The 18011-nt window shown below is 36.7% G+C and overlaps 1 protein-coding gene across 12 annotated transcripts in view; it reads right to left on the bottom strand.

The window, feature by feature from the left end:
• The window catches only part of NEO1 (neogenin 1), a 248829-nt gene that overhangs the window by 123928 nt on the left and 106890 nt on the right, over nt 1–18011 (bottom strand). For all 12 annotated transcript variants that reach the window (XM_073212155.1, XM_073212151.1, XM_037010124.2 and 9 more), the window contains exon 6: nt 1413–1567. In XM_073212155.1, the coding sequence (XP_073068256.1) occupies nt 1413–1567 (155 nt within the window). The remainder of the gene's footprint in view (nt 1–1412; nt 1568–18011) is intronic.

Here is an 18011-nt window from a genome sequence, read left to right as displayed (position 1 = left end):
AATTTTGATTCAACTGATGAAAATTAGTTCAAGATCTCAAGGATATGCTCTTTCTGAGTTGGAAAAACAAGTAAAGTGGTATGATTCAGTTACTATTGTCTAATAATGTACCTGCTAACTCAGCTTTATTGACAAAGTACTGACTTTACTCACTAGAACAAGAAATACTATCATTAACAATTAACTTAAGCCTTATGGGAAGTTATATCCACACAATGTTTGCAAAACTTATACCTTTGCTTGGAAAAAATATCTGGCATGCAATACCCTGTGACCATGGTAAAAGGCTGAATTTATGAATTCAACGCATTTTCTTAAGATTATCTTTTATATCAATAGTTCTAACAGATGGAACTTCAATAACTTAAATGAGGCTGCATATATATATATATACACACATATGAGCTTTCCTTAAATTATAAAGTACTATATGAATGTTAACTATTGTTATGTTATTGATATAACAGTTTTAAGATTTTAAAAAATAGTATGAATAAAAGAATGAAAATGCTGATTTAATAATAATATGTTGCCTTTTAGTTAAGGTTAAATACTTTTTTGTAACATAGGAGATTATGCACTTCAAAAATAGAAAATATATTCCTAAGAATGAATTACTTATATTGTAAATATGTAATGAGACTTTAAGTGTTTGACAACCATAATTACTTCTGATTATTTCTATGAATGTCACCTATCATTATTATTAATCCTTATTACAAAATCTAGATAATTCTATTACTAGGATGTTGGATAATAATAATAGTAGTTAATATTCCTTATTACAAAATCTAGATAATTCTATTACTAGGGTGTTTGATAATAATAAAAGTAGATAACATTTACTAAGCATTTACTATCTATAAAGTAAGAAAGCAGTAATGGCTGAGTATTCTTAAATACATTTAGCACTAATTATTTACTTTTGCATTTACTTTTTAAAAAAATCTTTGTATTTATTGTCACAACAGTTGTCCAACAATGGGTCATACTTATTTTGAAGGGCTTAGGCATCAGTATACGAATGACAGATTTCTGCTCCTTGAATAGAGAGCTATGAAGACAACTGGTGCCCACGCATGCACTCACAGGATAGTAATGCCCAGCAAATGGTGGCAGCTGTGTATTAAAGTGCTATTCCGTTTGAGTAGGACTGAAGAGTTGCTCAGGAGATCAGGACTTTAGGCTTAGTTTGACCACTGATTTGCTATGTGATCTTATATAATAAGCTACCAAGATATTTCTGGGCTCAGCTTTCTCACAAGCCAATGAAGAGATTACACTAGATGTGAATTTTTTTTATCTTAATGTGCAGTACATAAACTGGTATATATATGGTAACAGATCTCTTGGTCATTACATGTAAAGACATTTAAAGGTTTCAGAGATAAGTGTCCTTTGAAAATACTTACTACAATCTTAAAGTAATCACTTGGAATAACCATATCCCCATTCTTGACCCACTTCACAGTTGGAGTTGGTTTCCCAGTCACTTCGCATTCAAATACAATATCCATAGATTCATGAGCATATATATTAGTAGGCTGCTTCAGGAATTCAGGCTGGGCTTTAAAACAGAAAGGAAATTCAGATATTAATGAAAATTTAAAAAGGTATTCATATTTGAAGGAATTTTTTTAAGTAACAGAATTCATGGGATTTTTTACCTATTTGAGGCTTTCATGCATTTTTACAAAAGCATGTAACAAATACGTATTTCAAATATGTGTCAAGTAGGAAGACATTATCTTTAAAAAGTGATGTTCTGGTATAATTTACTGGAAGAATAATTATACTTTGATTTTCCTTATTGAGAAATATTTACTAAGTTGACTACAGTAAAGTAATTAAAAATATGAATGTTCTAAGCTGTTTAAAAATTAATATTAAAGACTATTTCCTAAGATTTATACAACTTTGGAAGACTCATAATTAAAATTCAAAAAGAGCTGAAAGGACTGACATTATCCTCCTTTTCAGTCAGCTTGATGAGTAACCAAGGGCAAAAAGTGAACTAATACAAATGTCACATAAGAAGCCTTTAATGGTTCACTCACAACACAATCCCATTATAACATCCCTCATTATAGGCATCGGTTTTTAAGGGTGGGAAGAAAAGTAACTCTTTTGGGGAAAAGTTAAATGCATTTGAAAAAGCCCGAATATTCATTCAATCATTCCATTATTGCCCCTTCCCCAACGTTTTAAATCACTGACTTAACAAGTAACAGATCCAGTGAGATCTTGAATTAGAAGGGTAAAATCAGATCAGCTAGCCCACCTTCCCACAGATGCTGCAATGCTGCAATGTGCTATACAAGATCCTAGACAAGGGGTCTTACTGATCGTTGTCTGAAAGTCTCAAATGTCCAGGAACTCCCTAAGACGAAGCAGCAAGGCCCACACCAACGCAAGCGCCACTACAGGCCAGGCTCTATTTGAAAAACAGGAAGGATGACAAGCAGCAGCTTTTTACTTTTTTTTACAGTTGATATAAAATATACCCAGCCTGCTGGGATTTTGATTGGGATTGTGTGGAATCTGTAGCAACTTGACATCTTAATGATACTGATGCTTCCTTCCATTAACGTGGTTTATCTGTCCATTTATTTGGATCTTTAGTTTTCACTCATCCATGTTTTATAGAGTTCAATACACAAATCTTGTTCATACTTTGTTGGGTGTATCCCTAAATATTTCAAGATTTTGAAATAAGTGGTACTTAAAAATTTTTTGTTTCCAGTTGTCCACTGCTAGCATGTAGAAGTGAAACTGATTTCTTTATACTGACCTTTGATAAAAGGTCAATGCCTATGCTGAAGTCCCCCAGTAGTCATAGCAGCTTTTTATGGGCAGTACTTGGATTATCCACACAGACACTCATATTGTCTGTGAATAGAAACAGCTTTATTTCTTCCTTCACAATCTGTTTTCCTTTTTTCAGTTTCTTGCCTATTGCACTGGCTAGAACAGAGCAGGTCCCCAGAGCAAGTCTGGACTAGCTTTGTACTTTGGGTGAATGAAGAGAAAGAGTATGGAGAGCAGGCAGAACCCCAGGTAAGCAGCTGGAGGCAGGAGAAAAACAATGTGTGCATTTAAGAAGCAACACACACTCACAGCGATATGGAAGATCAAGAAAAGATAAAGCCTGTACACAAGCAGTGCCTCTGTGGCGTCTCACTACACTGATGGGCAGTGACTGCAGTGGGGTCTGGGGGGGACTAGATAACATGGGTGAATGTAGCAACCACATTGTTTTTCTTGTGAAACCTTCATAAGAGTGTATATCAATGATACCTTAATAAAAAAAAGGAATACGAAAATCTAGTAATACTAAAATTTAGTAATACTAAAATCAAGGTCCTGCTCCTGTGTTGTGTGGCTGTACCAAAATAGTTCTATTTTGTTTCCAAAGTCTTTGGATATTGCCTGTTATGTACAAAGTTGGAGGGGTGGGGGGTTGCCAAAAAATAAAATAAAAAAGAATGTCTGTACAACTAGACGAAATCAAGGAAATCAATAATTTGAGTATCTTTTCAAACACTGATAAACCATTTATATTTACTCTTGTGTGAATTATCTATACACATACTCTGCCATTTTTTCAATTAGAGTGCTCATAATTTTTTTATCTATATGTAAGAGCTTTTTACATAATGCCAGTTATCAACTTATGACCTCTCAGCTCTAAATCCACTCTTGCTTGTAATAATGGATGTGGGCCTTTGCCAGCTGGTACAAGATTCGACTTTGTTGATAAAGGGCGCTGGGGGGACACGGCGAGGTACAGCAGAGGGAAAGGCGGATCTTTGAGGCTGGGGAGTGCTCTTCTGGCCTCTACAGTGTGGCAGCTGGGAAGTACGTGGGAGACCCAACCGGTGACCGCCCTCCTGCGACTTTCTTTGCTTAGTCTCTAGCTTCTCCAGCTTATTCAAGCAGGTGGCTATCTGTACACAGCTCTGACCCACCGGACAGCCTCCAGCGTCCCAGCTCCAACGCACGGCATCCCACTGGGCAATTTCCTCCCATTCCTGGTAAGGCCCATGGCACCCCAGCAGGTGGCACCCACACACCAGGCTCAGGCTGGCCGCATCCAGAAGCTGGTCTCCTGTAGGCCAGACGGGCCGCAGCTGTATCCTCTGGCGACAGCCTACACACACCCTCTCAATGAGTAAATCACAATCTTGGGTAGGGACGCCCTTTCCAAGTTTGTTCCTGTTTTGGATTATCTTCCTCAGCTTCAGAGGTGGTCGTTGATCCTTATATTTACAATTTCTGTATTCTTTAGAGTCTGTTTTATTCCTATTAGTAGTTAAAACACCTTTTACTAGTTAAGAAATTTTAATTTTCCTTTCACAAACGATTTCTCTGTAGCATGTATGCTCTTTGATAGCATTTTACCCACAGTGGAACATTTCTCAAAATTGAAGTCAGTCTTTTCAAACCCTGACAAAGCCAGGAATTATGTGCTTTTTAAATATAAAATGCATCATGATTTCATTCTAGTAATTTCCAATTAAATTCAGGTCTATAGGTTTTAACTGGATCTTATTAACTATACATCTGTATCTCTTTTATCTTATGACAAAAATGTCTGTTCTCTATTAAAATACCATGGATATTTTTCATGCAACTATAGCAAAGAATCCTAAAATTTGTATGGAACCACAAAAGACCCTGAAAATCCAAAGCTATCTTGAGAAAGAAGAACAAAGCTGAGGGCATTATGCTCCGATACTACACTCCCTAATTTCAAGCCATGCTACAAAGCTACAGTAATTAAACAGTATGGTACTGGCACAAGATAAATGCACAGACAAATGAAACTAAATAGAAAGCCCAGAAATAAACCTATGCATATATAGTCAATTGATATATGATAAAGAAGGCAAGAATAGATAATGGGGAAAAGACAGTTTCTTCAATAAATGGCATTGGGAAAACTAGACAGCTACATACAAGAGAATAAAATTGGACTGCTAATATCATACACAAAAATAAATTCTAAATGGATTAAAGACCTAAGTATAAAACATGAAACCATAAAATTCTTAGAAGAAAACATAGGCAGGAATCTCTTAAACATAAGCATGAGCAATGCTTTTTGTGGGCCCATCTTCCCAGGTAAGGAAAACAAAAGCAAAAATAAACAAGTAGGACTAGATTAAGCTAAAAAGCTTCTGTACAGCAAAGGACACCATCAACAAAGATAAAAAGGCAACCGACAGTATGGGAGAATATATTCACAAATGATATATCTGAAAAGGGGCTAATATCCAAAATATATAAAGAATTCATATACCTCAACACCTAAAAAACAAATAACCTGATTAAAAAATGGCCAGAGGTCCTGAACATAAAAAGACATACAGATGGCCAACAAGCACATGAGAAGATGCTCCACATTGCTAATCATGAGGGGAAATGCAAATCAAAACCACAATAATACATCACCTCACACCAGTTACAATGTCCACAATCCAAAAGAAAAGAAATAACATGTGTTGGCGAGGATGTAGAGAAAAGGGAACCCTCCTATACTGTTGGTGGGAGTGTAAATTGGTGCAGGCACTGTGGAAAGCAGTATGGAGGTTCCTCAAAAAACTAAAAACAAATACCATATGAGCCAGTAATTCCACTTCTAGGAATTTATCTGAAGAAAACAAAATCACAGATTCAAAAGGATATATGTACTCTCATGTTTATTGCAGTATTTACAATAGGCAAGATATGGAAGTGTTCATTAATAGATGAATGGATAAAGACGTAGTACATATATGCAATGGAATATTATTCAGCCATAAAAAAGAAAATCTTGCCATTTGCAACATGGATGGACCTAGAGGATATTATGCCAAGTGAAAAAAGCCAGGCAGAGAAAGACAAATACCCTATGATTTCACTTATATGTGGACTCTAAAAACAAAACAAAACAGCCATAGACTCATAGACACTAAGTGATTGGTGGTTACTATTGGGGTGGGTGGATGAAATAGATAAAGGGGATTAAGAGGCACAAAATCTCAATCACATGTAAATTAGCCATGGGGACAAAAGTAGAGCATAGAGAATATAGTCAACAGTACTGTAACATCATTCCAGATTGATGGTAACTCAGTAACTACACTACTTAGGGTGAGCATTTAATAATGTAGACTACTGTCTCTTGAATCACTATGTTGTGTATTTGAAACCAATACAGTATTGTACATCAACTATACCTCGATCAAAAAAATCTGTTCTCAATGACACCAACTTAATTACTCAAATGCTTTATTTTATAATCAGTAGTTTCAGAGTAAGAATACCAACTCTTTTACCACCAACATAACAACAGCTGAAGAGTTTTGCAGGTTTTTTTGTCTTGCAGCATATTCCATGAGGTATATATAATCCAATTACTATTTTATATTTAGGTGGAATAGTAACTTTCACTTGGAATTGTAATTTTCGGTGCAGCTATACTACCCACTAGATACACATTGAGAGTCATTTGTTTCATTTTACTGTCTCTTTCTAGGAGTTGCAGAATCTAGGAAAACAAGGTATATCCAAACAAGTCCTGCTTCTAAAAACCCTATTTTCCTATATCCAACCCTTCCACTACATAAAAATTTTTATGGTTTATCATGCCATTTTAAAAATTGTAAGCAAACATACACAATTTGCCCCCACACCTCTTACTTAGATTAAATAATAACCATACTAAAAAATCTTCTTCTACCTTCAAAGCCTGCAATCTTAACCACTACGGTACCATGTAAGAATTGACATATTCCTTGAGTCTAAAGGACTGAGGCACCTCTTAAGGCAGACTGGAAAAAACACAGCAAATTCTCTTTTAAAAAAAATCCAATTAATATAATTTTAGTATGCATCTTTAGTAAACAGATTTTCACAAAGACTATTAAAAAAATCATCACAAACAATGTTCAATTCATTATTTACTCTTCCCTTTCATGAATTATAAAATAATGCCTTTAAAATGTTCTCTGGATTTTAACTTCTCTGTAGATAGTATTCACACCAATTAAACACAATGTAAGAGCAGATGTTTGTGGTTGGGAAGTTAAATTGATAACCAGAGAGCAAATGAGTCAATTACCATAAGGAAATAAGTGAAGTAATGGAAGATTACGCATTTCATTACCAAAGAGATAATTAAGCTTCAAATTCTTTTTGACAGCTCCCTATCCCTTCTAATACCGTTATCACTACAAGTATAATTTTAATTGCTAAGTACAAATAGAATTTAATACTAAAACATATTATACTTGCAGAATTCTTTTACTGGCAACAGCACTTAATTCTATCACTGTTAAATAATGCTCGAAATTCCCAGTCAATTCAAAGAGAAAACAGTATAGGGCTGACACCAATGTTTCAAGGTTACTTCATTATTTTGTTATTTGGAAGAGTGTAACAGTTTTCATTCACATTAGCTCTGAATTGGAGTTTTTATTGTTTGGTTTTAATGGTATAAACACTGAAATTCTTAAAAAGCTCTTAAGCAGAAACATAAAGCAATGTTGTCCATTTTATATTAAACTGCATGCTTGATGTTCTTAAGGTTCTTTTTAATAATTCACAAAATTACATGTATTTTCTTTAAAAAAAATCAATCCAATAAATAAAAACTAAGCATTTAACAGCCTGAAATCCCTTCAACGATGTTGTCTGACAGTCTTATCACAAGTCTTCTGTAAGTACTGGCTCAACTTCTATAGGCAAAAATACATGAGAACCCACCAACATTTCTTGAGAAAGCTTGTTGTTCCAATGAAGGTGAACAGGTTTTCCTGAATCTTCAAGTGAAATAGGTGAAATCATAACTATGAAGCAACATTACAACAAAGTTGCTACACGACCTTGAACCTGTATTTCTACCCTTCCATCCCCACATCTCCAGCATTTCCTCAACCCTGCCCCTCAAAGGTACTCATCCTTCTGATCTTAACTAAAAACATTTCCTTAAAGAAGCTATTCCTGTCCCATAGGCTCCCAGTTCTCTCCACTATTAGACCATCACTGTCTCGTTACTTTTGAAACCCTAGAGGCCTATAACATAATAAGCGCTCCATGCAAATTTGTTGAAACTAAAGGTTACTTGAATTCTAAAAATTCCATTAATCAGCATTATCAGAAAATTAGATGTTCAGGCTGAGAATTTTTTCAAGGATTCTCAAGTTTCTCAAGGATATTCAATACCATTGCTTCTCTGGTAGGAGTTCATAAATCTATTTTCTGCTACCTCTGTATTTAATGCATGAGTTTAAAATTTAGCTTTTAAATGTTTATAACATAAAATCTTAATAAGCATGGATTAAAGATGGTGGCATGAGAGGAGAGACAGAAGCTTCCTCCTAAACCTGTATATAATTAGAAAATAAAGTTGGTGCAACTAATCCTGAAAGAGCAACAGGAAAGAGGTCAGCGCCAGACTGCACACACCTGGAGAAAGGAGAAGACCTCATGGAACAGGGTAATGTACCAAAGCTGTGGCCCAGCAGGACCCAAGCCCTTTCCCCACCACACCTCACTGGCGGGAGGAAGAGAAATGGAACAGGGAGGGAGTGGAAGGCCTGGGACTGCTAAATACCTAGCTCTGGAAAACTGCTCTGGGAGCACAAACCTACATTTCATAGTGCTTTCATGATACTCGCATGATTACGGGGTTGGAAAGCTAATACAGCTAGAATTCCTGGAGACACTGAGATTCCAGCCGCGTGTGGAAAGCAGTGATCCATATCCGGCTGCTCTGGGACAAAAGCTTATACCTGTGTGCTTGGCCCACTGGTTCAGGCAGTGGAGACAGGCATAGCAGCCAGGAAGCAGGAAACAGCTCTTCCCTCCCCCTAGGCACCAATACTGCTCCCCTGCGATCCCCGACATTGCTTCAGGGGCTGAGCAACTCCAGAGTAGAGATTCTGGACACTAGAGGGCGCCATATACAACATGAAACGCCAAAGGAACCTGGTCCAGAGTAAAATTAATATAACTCCAGAGAAAGATTTAAATGACATGGACCTTATGACTCGTCCTGAAAGGGAGTTCAAAATAAAAATCATCAAGATGCTAATGTACGTATGGAAAGATATCCAAGAACTCAGGAATGAATTTAGGTCGGAGATCCAGTCATTGAAGAGTACAATGGAGGGTAATAAAAGCAGGTTGGATACGGTGGAGGAGACGATTAATGAAATAGAAACTAGAGAAGAGGAATACAAAGAAGCTGAGGCACAGAGAGAAAAAAGGATCTCTAAGAATGAAAGAATATTGAGAGAACTGTGTGACCAATCCAAGCGGAACAATATTCGCATTATAGGGATACCAGAAGAAGAAGGGATAGAGAGAAAGGGATAGAAAGTGTCTTTGAGGAGGTAGTTGTTGAAAACTTCCCCAATCCGGGGAAGGAGATAGTCTCTCAGGCCACCGAGATTCACAGATCTCCCAACACAAGGGACCCAAGGAAGACAACACCAAGACATATAGTAATAAAATTGTCAAAGATCAAGGATAAGGACAGACTATTAAAAGCAGCTAGAGAGAGAAATAAGATCACAGACAAAGGAAAGCCCATCCATCAGGCTAACATCAGACTTCTCAGCAGAAACCTTACAGGCCAGAAGGGAGTGGCATGATGTATTTAATGTAATGAAGCAGAAGGGCCTGGAACCAAGAATACTTTATCAGGCAAGATTATTATTTAAATTTGAAGGGGGATTAAACAATTTCCAGATAAGCAAAAGCTGAGAGAATTTACCTCCCACAAACCATCTTTGCAGTCTATTTTGGAGGGACTGCTATAGACAGAAGTGTTCCTAAGGTCTAATAGCTGTCACCAGAGGAAATAAAACCACGGTAAAGAAAGTAGAACAGCTAATTACTAAGAAAATGCAAAACTAATTTAACTATCCCCAAAGTCAATCAAGGGATAGATAAAGAATACAGAATATGATACCTAATATATAAAGACTGAAGGAGGAAGAAAAAAGAGGAGAAAAAGAAAAGAACCTTTAGATTGTGCTTGTAACAGCATATTAAGTGAGTTAAGTTAGACTCTTAGATAGTAAGGAAATTAAACTTGAACCTTTGGTAACCACGAATCTAAAGCCTGCAGTGGCAATAAGTGCATACCTATTGATAATCACCCTAAATATAAATGGTCTGAATGCATCAATCAAAAGACAAAGAGTCACTGAATGGATAAAATAACAAGACCCATCCATATGCTGCCTACAAGAGACTTACTTTAAACCCAAAGGCATACACAGACTAAAAGTGAAGGGATGGAAAAAGATATTTCACAACTAACAGAGAGAAAAAAGCAGGAGTTGCAATACTTCTATCAGACAAAATAGACTACAAAACAAAGAAAGTAACAAGAGACAAAGAAGGACATTACATAATGATAAAGAGGTCAGACCTACAAGAAAACATAACCATTAGAAATATCTATGCTCCCAACACAGGAGAACCCACATATGTGAAACAAATACTAACAGAATTAAAAGGGGAAATAGAATGCAATGCATTCATTCTAGGGGACTTCAACACTCCACTCACACTGAAGGACAGATCAACCAGACAGAAGATAAGTAAGGAGACAGAGGCACTGAACAACAAAATAGAACAGATGGACCTAATAGACATCTACAGAACTCTATACCCAAAAGCACCAGAATACACATTCATTTCAAGTACACATGGAACATTTTCAAGAATAGATAATATACTAGGCCACAAAAAGAGCATCAGTAAATTCAAAAAGATTGAAATAGTACCACCCAGTTTCTCAGACCACAAAGGTATGAAACTAGAAATAAATTATGCAAAGAAAATGGAAAATCCCATAAACACATGGAGGCTTCACAACATGCTCCTAAATAACTAATGGATCAATGACCAAATAAAAAAAGATATCAAGCAATATATGGAGACAAATGACAACAATAATTCAACACCGCAAAAATCTGTGAGACACAGCCAAGGCTGTGCTAAGATGAAAGTATATTGCAATACAGGCCTACCTCAAGAAAGAAGAACAATCCCATATAAGCAGTCTAAAATCACAATTAATGAAACTAGAAAAAGAACAACAAATGAGGCCCAAAGTCAGCAGAAGGAGGGACATAATAGAGATTAGAGCAGAAATAAATAAAATAGAGAAGAATAAAACAATAGAAAGAATCAATGAAAGCAAGAACTGGTTCTTCAAGAAAATAAACAAAATAGATATATCCCTAGCAAGACTTATCAAGCAAAAAAGAGAGTCTACACACATAAACAGAATCAGAAATGAGAAAGGAAAAATCACTACGGACACCATAAAAATACAAAGAATTATTAGAGAATACTATGAAAAATTATATGCTAACAAACTGGATAACCTAGAAGAAATGGACAACTTCTTAGAAAAAGACAACCTTCCAAGGCTGACCAAGGAAGAAACAGAAAATCTGAACAGACCAATTACCAGCAACGAAATTGAATTGGTAATCAAAAACCTACCTAAGAACAAAACTCCTGGACCAGATGGCTTCACTGCTGAATTTTATCAAACATTTAGTGAAGACCTAATACCCATTCTCCTTACAGTTTTCCAAAAAATAGAAGAGCAAGGAATACTTCCAAACTCATTCAATGAGGCTAGCATCACTCTAATACCAAAACCAGGCAAAGACACCAAAAAAAAAAAAAAAAAGAATATTAAAGACCAATATCCCAGATGAACATAGAAGCAAAAATACTCAACAAAATATTAGCAAACCGAATTCAAAAATACGTCAAAAAGATCATCCATCATAACCAAGTAGGATTTATTCCAGGGATGCAAGGATGGTACAACATTTGAAAATCCATCAACATCATCCACCACATCAACAAAAAGAAGGACAAAAACCACATGGTTATCTCCACAGATGCTGAAAAAGCATTCAACAAAATTCAACATCCATTCATGATAAAAACTCTAAATAAAATGGGTATAGAGGTCAAGTACCTGAACATAATAAAGGCCATATATGACAAACCCACAGCCCACATTATACTTAACAGTGAGAAGCTGAAAGCTTTTCCTTTAAGATCAGGAACAAGACAAGGATGCCCACTCTCCCCACTTTTATTCAACATAGTACTGGAGGTCCTAGCCATGGCAATCAGGCAACACAAAGAAATAAACGGCATCCAGATTGGCAAGGAAGAAGTCAAATTGTCCCTGTTTGCAGATGACGTGATATTGTACATAAAAAAAACCCTAAAGAATCCACTCCAAAACTACTAGATCTAATATCTGAATTCAGCAAAGCTGCAGGATACAAAAGTTATACACAGAAATCTGTGGCATTTCTATACACTAATGATGTACTATCAGAGAGAGAAATCAGGAAAACAATTCCATTCACAATTGTATCAAAAAGAATAAAATACCTACGAATAAACCTAACCAAGGAAGTGAAAGACCTAGACTCTGAAAACTACAAGACACTCTTAAGAGAAATTAAAGAAGATACCAATAAATGGAAACACATCCCGTGCTCATGGATAGGAAGAATTAATATTGTCAAAATGGCCATCCTGCCTAAAGCAATCTACAGATTCAATGCAGTTCCTATCAAAATACCAAAAGCATTCTTCAATGAACTAGAGAAAATCGTCCTACAATTCATATGGAACCACAAAAGACCTCGAAAGCCAAAGCAATCCTGAGAAGGAAGAATAAAGCAGGGGAGATCTCACTTCCCAACTTCAAGCTCTACTACAAAGCCACAGTAATCAAGACAATTTGGTACTGGCACAAGAACAGAGCCACAGACCAGTGGAACAGACTAGAGATCCCAGATATAAACCCAAGCATATATGGTCTATTAATATATGATAAAGGAGCCATGGACGTACAGTGGGGAAATGACAGCCTCTTCAACAGCTGGTGTTGGCAAAACTGGACAGCTACATACAAGAGAACACAACTGGATTACTGTTTAACCCCATACACAAAAGTAAACTCAAAATGTATCAAATACCTGAATGTAAGTCATGAAACCATAAAACTCTTAGAAAAAAAACACAGGCAAACATCTCCTGAATATAAGCACGAGCAACTTCTTCCTGAACCCATCTCCTCGAGAAAGGGAAACAAAAGCAAAAAATGAACTCATGGGACTACATCAAACTAAAAAGTTTCTGTACAGCAAAGGACACCATCAACAAAACAAAAAGGCATCCTACAGTATGGGAGAATATATTTGTAAATGACATATCCGACAAGGGGTTAACATCCAAAATATATAAGGAACTTACACACCTCAACACCCAAAATGCAAATAACCTGATTAACAAATGGGCAGAGGATATGAATAAACAGTTCTTCAAAGAAGAAATTCAGATGGCCAACAGACACATGAGAAGATGCTCCACATCACTAATCATCAGGGAAATGCAAATTAAAACCACAATGAGATGTCACCTCACACCAGTAAGGATGGCCAGCATCAGAAAGACTAAGAACAAATGCTGGTGAGGATGTGGGGAAAGGGGAACCCTCCTACACTGCTGGTGGGAATGTAAGCTAGTTCAACCATTGTGGAAAGCAGTATGGAGGTTCCTCAAAAAACTAAAAATAGAAATACCATTTGACCCGGGAATCCCACTCCTTGGAATATACCCAAAGAATACAACCTCTCAGATTCAAAAAGACATATGCACCCCCATGTTTATTGCAGCACTTTTTACAATAGCCAGGATATGGAGGCAACCTAAGTGTCCATCAGTAGATGAATGGGTAAAGAAGATGTGGTACATATACACAATGGAATACTATTCAGCCATAAGAAAGAAACAAATCTTACCACTTGCAACAACATGGATGAAGCTGGAGGACATTATGCTCAGTGAAATAAGCCAGGCAGAGAAAGACAAATGCCAAATGTTTTCCCTCATTTGTGAAGTATAACAATGAAGCAAAACTGAAGGAACAAAATGGCAGCAGACTTAGAGACTCCAAGAATGAACTAGTGGTTACCAAAGGGGAGGGGTGTGGGAAGGGAGGGAGAAGGGGACTGAGGGGTATTATGTTTAGTACACATGGTGTGGGGATCACGGGGAGAACAGTGCAGCACAGAGAAGGGACATAGTGGATCTCTGGCACCTTGATGCACTGATGGACAGTGACTGCATTGGGATGTGGGTGGGGACTTGATAATATGGGTAAATGTAATAACCACATTGTTTTTTCATGTAAAACCTTCACAAGAGTGTATATTGATCATACCTTAATAAAAAAAATTTTTTAAATCTTAATAAGCATGTAATCTCAGTACTCACCATTTGTGTTTAAGTTAACAAGTTGGTTCTGTGATCACAGAGTTTAATTGTGATGCAATGTTTCTCAAAGTTGGAGTTCTCAGGATCCTTAAATGATTTAAACAATTTTTTTTTGAAGAATTCACAAAAAACTTTCCTAAATATATGATCCCCTTCCACAAGATTGAACATAGTTTATCTTTGTATGATGTCCCAGTATTGTCAGGATGAACATTAATTGTGTACCACATCTAGATGGAAAAGGTATGGAGGCCTCAAGTTTGGTTATTTCTACTTGGCACTGTATAAAGTACATTAGAAATACTCCCTAAATAACTGAACTCTACATGCAAACTCTCTTTCTCAGCCTTGTAGCAGCAAACAAATGACTTAGAACAATGTTTTTCCAAGTGAGATCCAAAGTCTATTTGCAGAGCTATCCAAAGATACTTGGAAAAATGTTGAGTGTTGGGCTTCATGCCACATGCTTGAGAATTCCAAAAGGCCATAAAATGTGCATCTTAACAAGCTTCCCAGATTATTCCCAGCTATGCTAAAGTGTGAGAACCCTTTATTAGGGTTCTATAAAGGAGATGACTATACATTATTATCATTTTATATAGACAGAGTACCCCAATTCTTGTACATTCCAGGACCACAAAGCTCATCCATTTGATCAATTATTAAACAAATATTTAATGAGGAACTACTAAACTACAAAGATACTTTACTGAATGCTGAGAGGAAGACAGAGAATAAAGACATGTGCCTAATAAAATGTAAAGTAAGAAAGGTATGACGTTCTAAGAGAAGACAGTGTCATACAGATGGGAATTTGAAAGGGAGAGAGATAACTAACGATGCACAGAAGGATGTAAACAAAACCGGCCTAACGGTTATCTCACAGTTGTAACTGTGAAACTGGCAAATAAAGAGACAGACAGTGACTTGTTACTATATACTTTTCCCCTCAATTTTTAAAATTGTGGTAAATTAAACAAAAGTTACTATCTTTACCATTTGTAAGTGTATATAGTTCAGTGGCGTTAAGTACATGCACACTGTCAGGCATCCATCACCACCATCCATCCCCAGAGATCTTTTCATCCTGTAAAACGGAAACTCAGTGCCCATTGAACAGTAACTCCCCACTCCCTCCAGCCCGTGGCAACCATCCTTTTACTTTCTGCCTGAGTCTGACTACTCTAAATATCTCATATAACTGCAATCATACGGTATTTGTCTTTTTGTAAATGGCTTATTTCACTTAGCATAATGTCCTCAAAGTTCATCCATGTCATAGGCATGTGCAGAATTTCCTTCCAAGACTGAATAATATTCTACTGTATGCACATACCATGCTTTGCTTGTCTATTCATATATGTCAATGAACACTTACCTGGGTTACTTCTAATGTTTTAGTTGTTGTGAACATGAGCAGACAATTTATCGCCTGGAGACCCAGAAGCAGAAGTCCTGGATCCTATGGTGTTTCTGTTTTTAATTTATTGAGGAACCACCATACTGTTTTTTACATCAGCTATACACTCTATACACTCTCACCAACAAGTAGTGCACAAGTTTGGACTTAATACATTTCTAATTCATAATGTAAGATCAAGAACTCAAGGGATAAATTTATCTATTAAAAATATCAATGTCACTTTTTTTCTTCTATTTTCTGAATAAGAATCACTGAAATCAACTGGACAAGAATGAGTCTCAGAGACGTAGTTGACACATAATATTTCAACTTTTATCACCTTGGGCTAGAAATGCCTAATTTGCTTCTCTGTGCCACCTACCGTACCCTTAGTGCTGAGGGCTGTATCCTATTTGCCATTCTATGTCCAGTGATACTGGATTCTGCCCTCTGCCCCATTTGTAGTAGAGGTAGTGAAAAAATATTGCTTGAAAAATGTCTTTGCTATTACTCTGAAGATAGTCACTGAAATACTGTATCTGTAATCATGGACAAGAAAAAAGTAAAAAAGCAATGGTGGGGATGGGGTATGAAGATTCTACCCCCACCCTGCCTATCTTCCATCAGAGTAGTTTCATGTTTACCTATTTTAAATTTCTGGCTTCCAAACTAAGATTTTACTTGAGTTCCCAGAGCAAAAAAGAAGTTTGGGAACCACACAGGATTTGAACCTAAGAAATTTCGCAAGGCAAAAGGATGCATAAAATGTTACAATGGGAATTTAGAAAGAGCAGAACAGATTTTGTCTCATTTAGCTTTTTGGCAGTTGTTCTCAGAATCTGGATCACAAGGCAGTAGCTGTTAGATAAACTAAGGGTAACTGTGCTACAGTGAAAGATGATATTCCTATTGGAGCAAGGTCCCACTCCTGTGTGTAAACTGGGTTTACCTGTAAGTGTCAACAATAAAACAATGGTAGGGGGGTGGGAGTGGATAAATAGGAAAGAAATTTGCAGTGAAGAGGAGACCTGTCCTAGATTTCTTCTCACTAGGAGATTATTTTTCCACTGCCCATTCTGGAGCTTTTGAGTTCAATTTTTAGTAAGGAAGGGTGAATTTTTTAATTCATAAAACTGCTCCACTTTTCCTATTGTTTCCAATTCTGGCTATCATCTCTTTAATGAAGAAAAAGGAAGAGAACTAAAGTTAAGAAGAGAATGGGAAGCTTAAGAGATTCAAAGGAATACAAGAAACTTACTTACAATATGTCTAAAAGTACTAAAATTCTTCCTAGCATGGATTCCTTCACCAAATCTGGTAAATTTGATGGCGCCCCTTGCAGTAAATACAGTTCAATAAAAGTAAGATATCAAGTACTATATGGAACACATTTAAAATACTATATAACAGATTCAAGAAAAGAATGCTAAAATTAATGAATTAAGAGACACAGAGTGGGCTAAACTTGAAATTCAGAGGTCAAAACAGATAACCTAGGAAGTAGAGTAATGCCAAGAATGACAGACAAACCTCCTCATTTATGTCTGGGATAGAGGGGCATGACTTTGCCTTAAAATTGCAATTCTTCAAATACAGATAAACAATGTTTATTAACATTTTGTCCTACCTGCTGTCCCAGACAAGCAGGAGTATAGCATGCACAGACTAGGTAACAGCCTAAGAAGCTAGACTGGTCACAAGAGTGCAGTGTGACTGGCTTTGCTCATGGAACACAAAACATGGACAAGGGTCATCTGATGGCTGGTGGCCTGGGTCAAAACCAAAACAAAGTCATCTGAGATGTTGAGCTGAATAGATCCGCCCAAGCAGGAAACAGAATTTAGGTAAACAGGCAAAAAAAGAAACCAAAGAAAGTAGAGTCAAATGAAGAGGACTCAGACAGAAAGGAAAGATTCTTTGCCCCTCAGGGACCTTGGCCATGGCAGTATTTACTAAATGCCTACAATGCACCAGGTACTGTACTCGGCATCTTCCTCACATCACCACCACAAAGAAAGCATTCTCACCTCATTTTACAAACAAGGAAAGTAAAGATCGAGTAAACTAATTTGCCAAGATCTCATGGATAGAGACTGCAAAACAGGGATATGCTTCCCAAACCATCTGTCTTTCCATCATGCCATAGTCCTTCTACGAAGTACAGTGCTCACCTCTGCAAGTGGTCTTACAGGAATCCTGGGATCCATTTCTCTACCAGAATTCCTTCTTTTTTGTCCCTTAAAGCTTCCTCCTGATTGGGGTCATTTGGTGACATAAAGTCAGTGAA

The sequence above is a fragment of the Manis javanica genome, chromosome 8 (genome assembly GCF_040802235.1).
Source record: "Manis javanica isolate MJ-LG chromosome 8, MJ_LKY, whole genome shotgun sequence".
Classification (NCBI taxonomy): Eukaryota; Metazoa; Chordata; class Mammalia; order Pholidota; family Manidae; genus Manis; species Manis javanica.
Note: the sequence above shows the minus strand (reverse complement) of the source record. Positions and strands in the feature narration are given on the sequence as shown.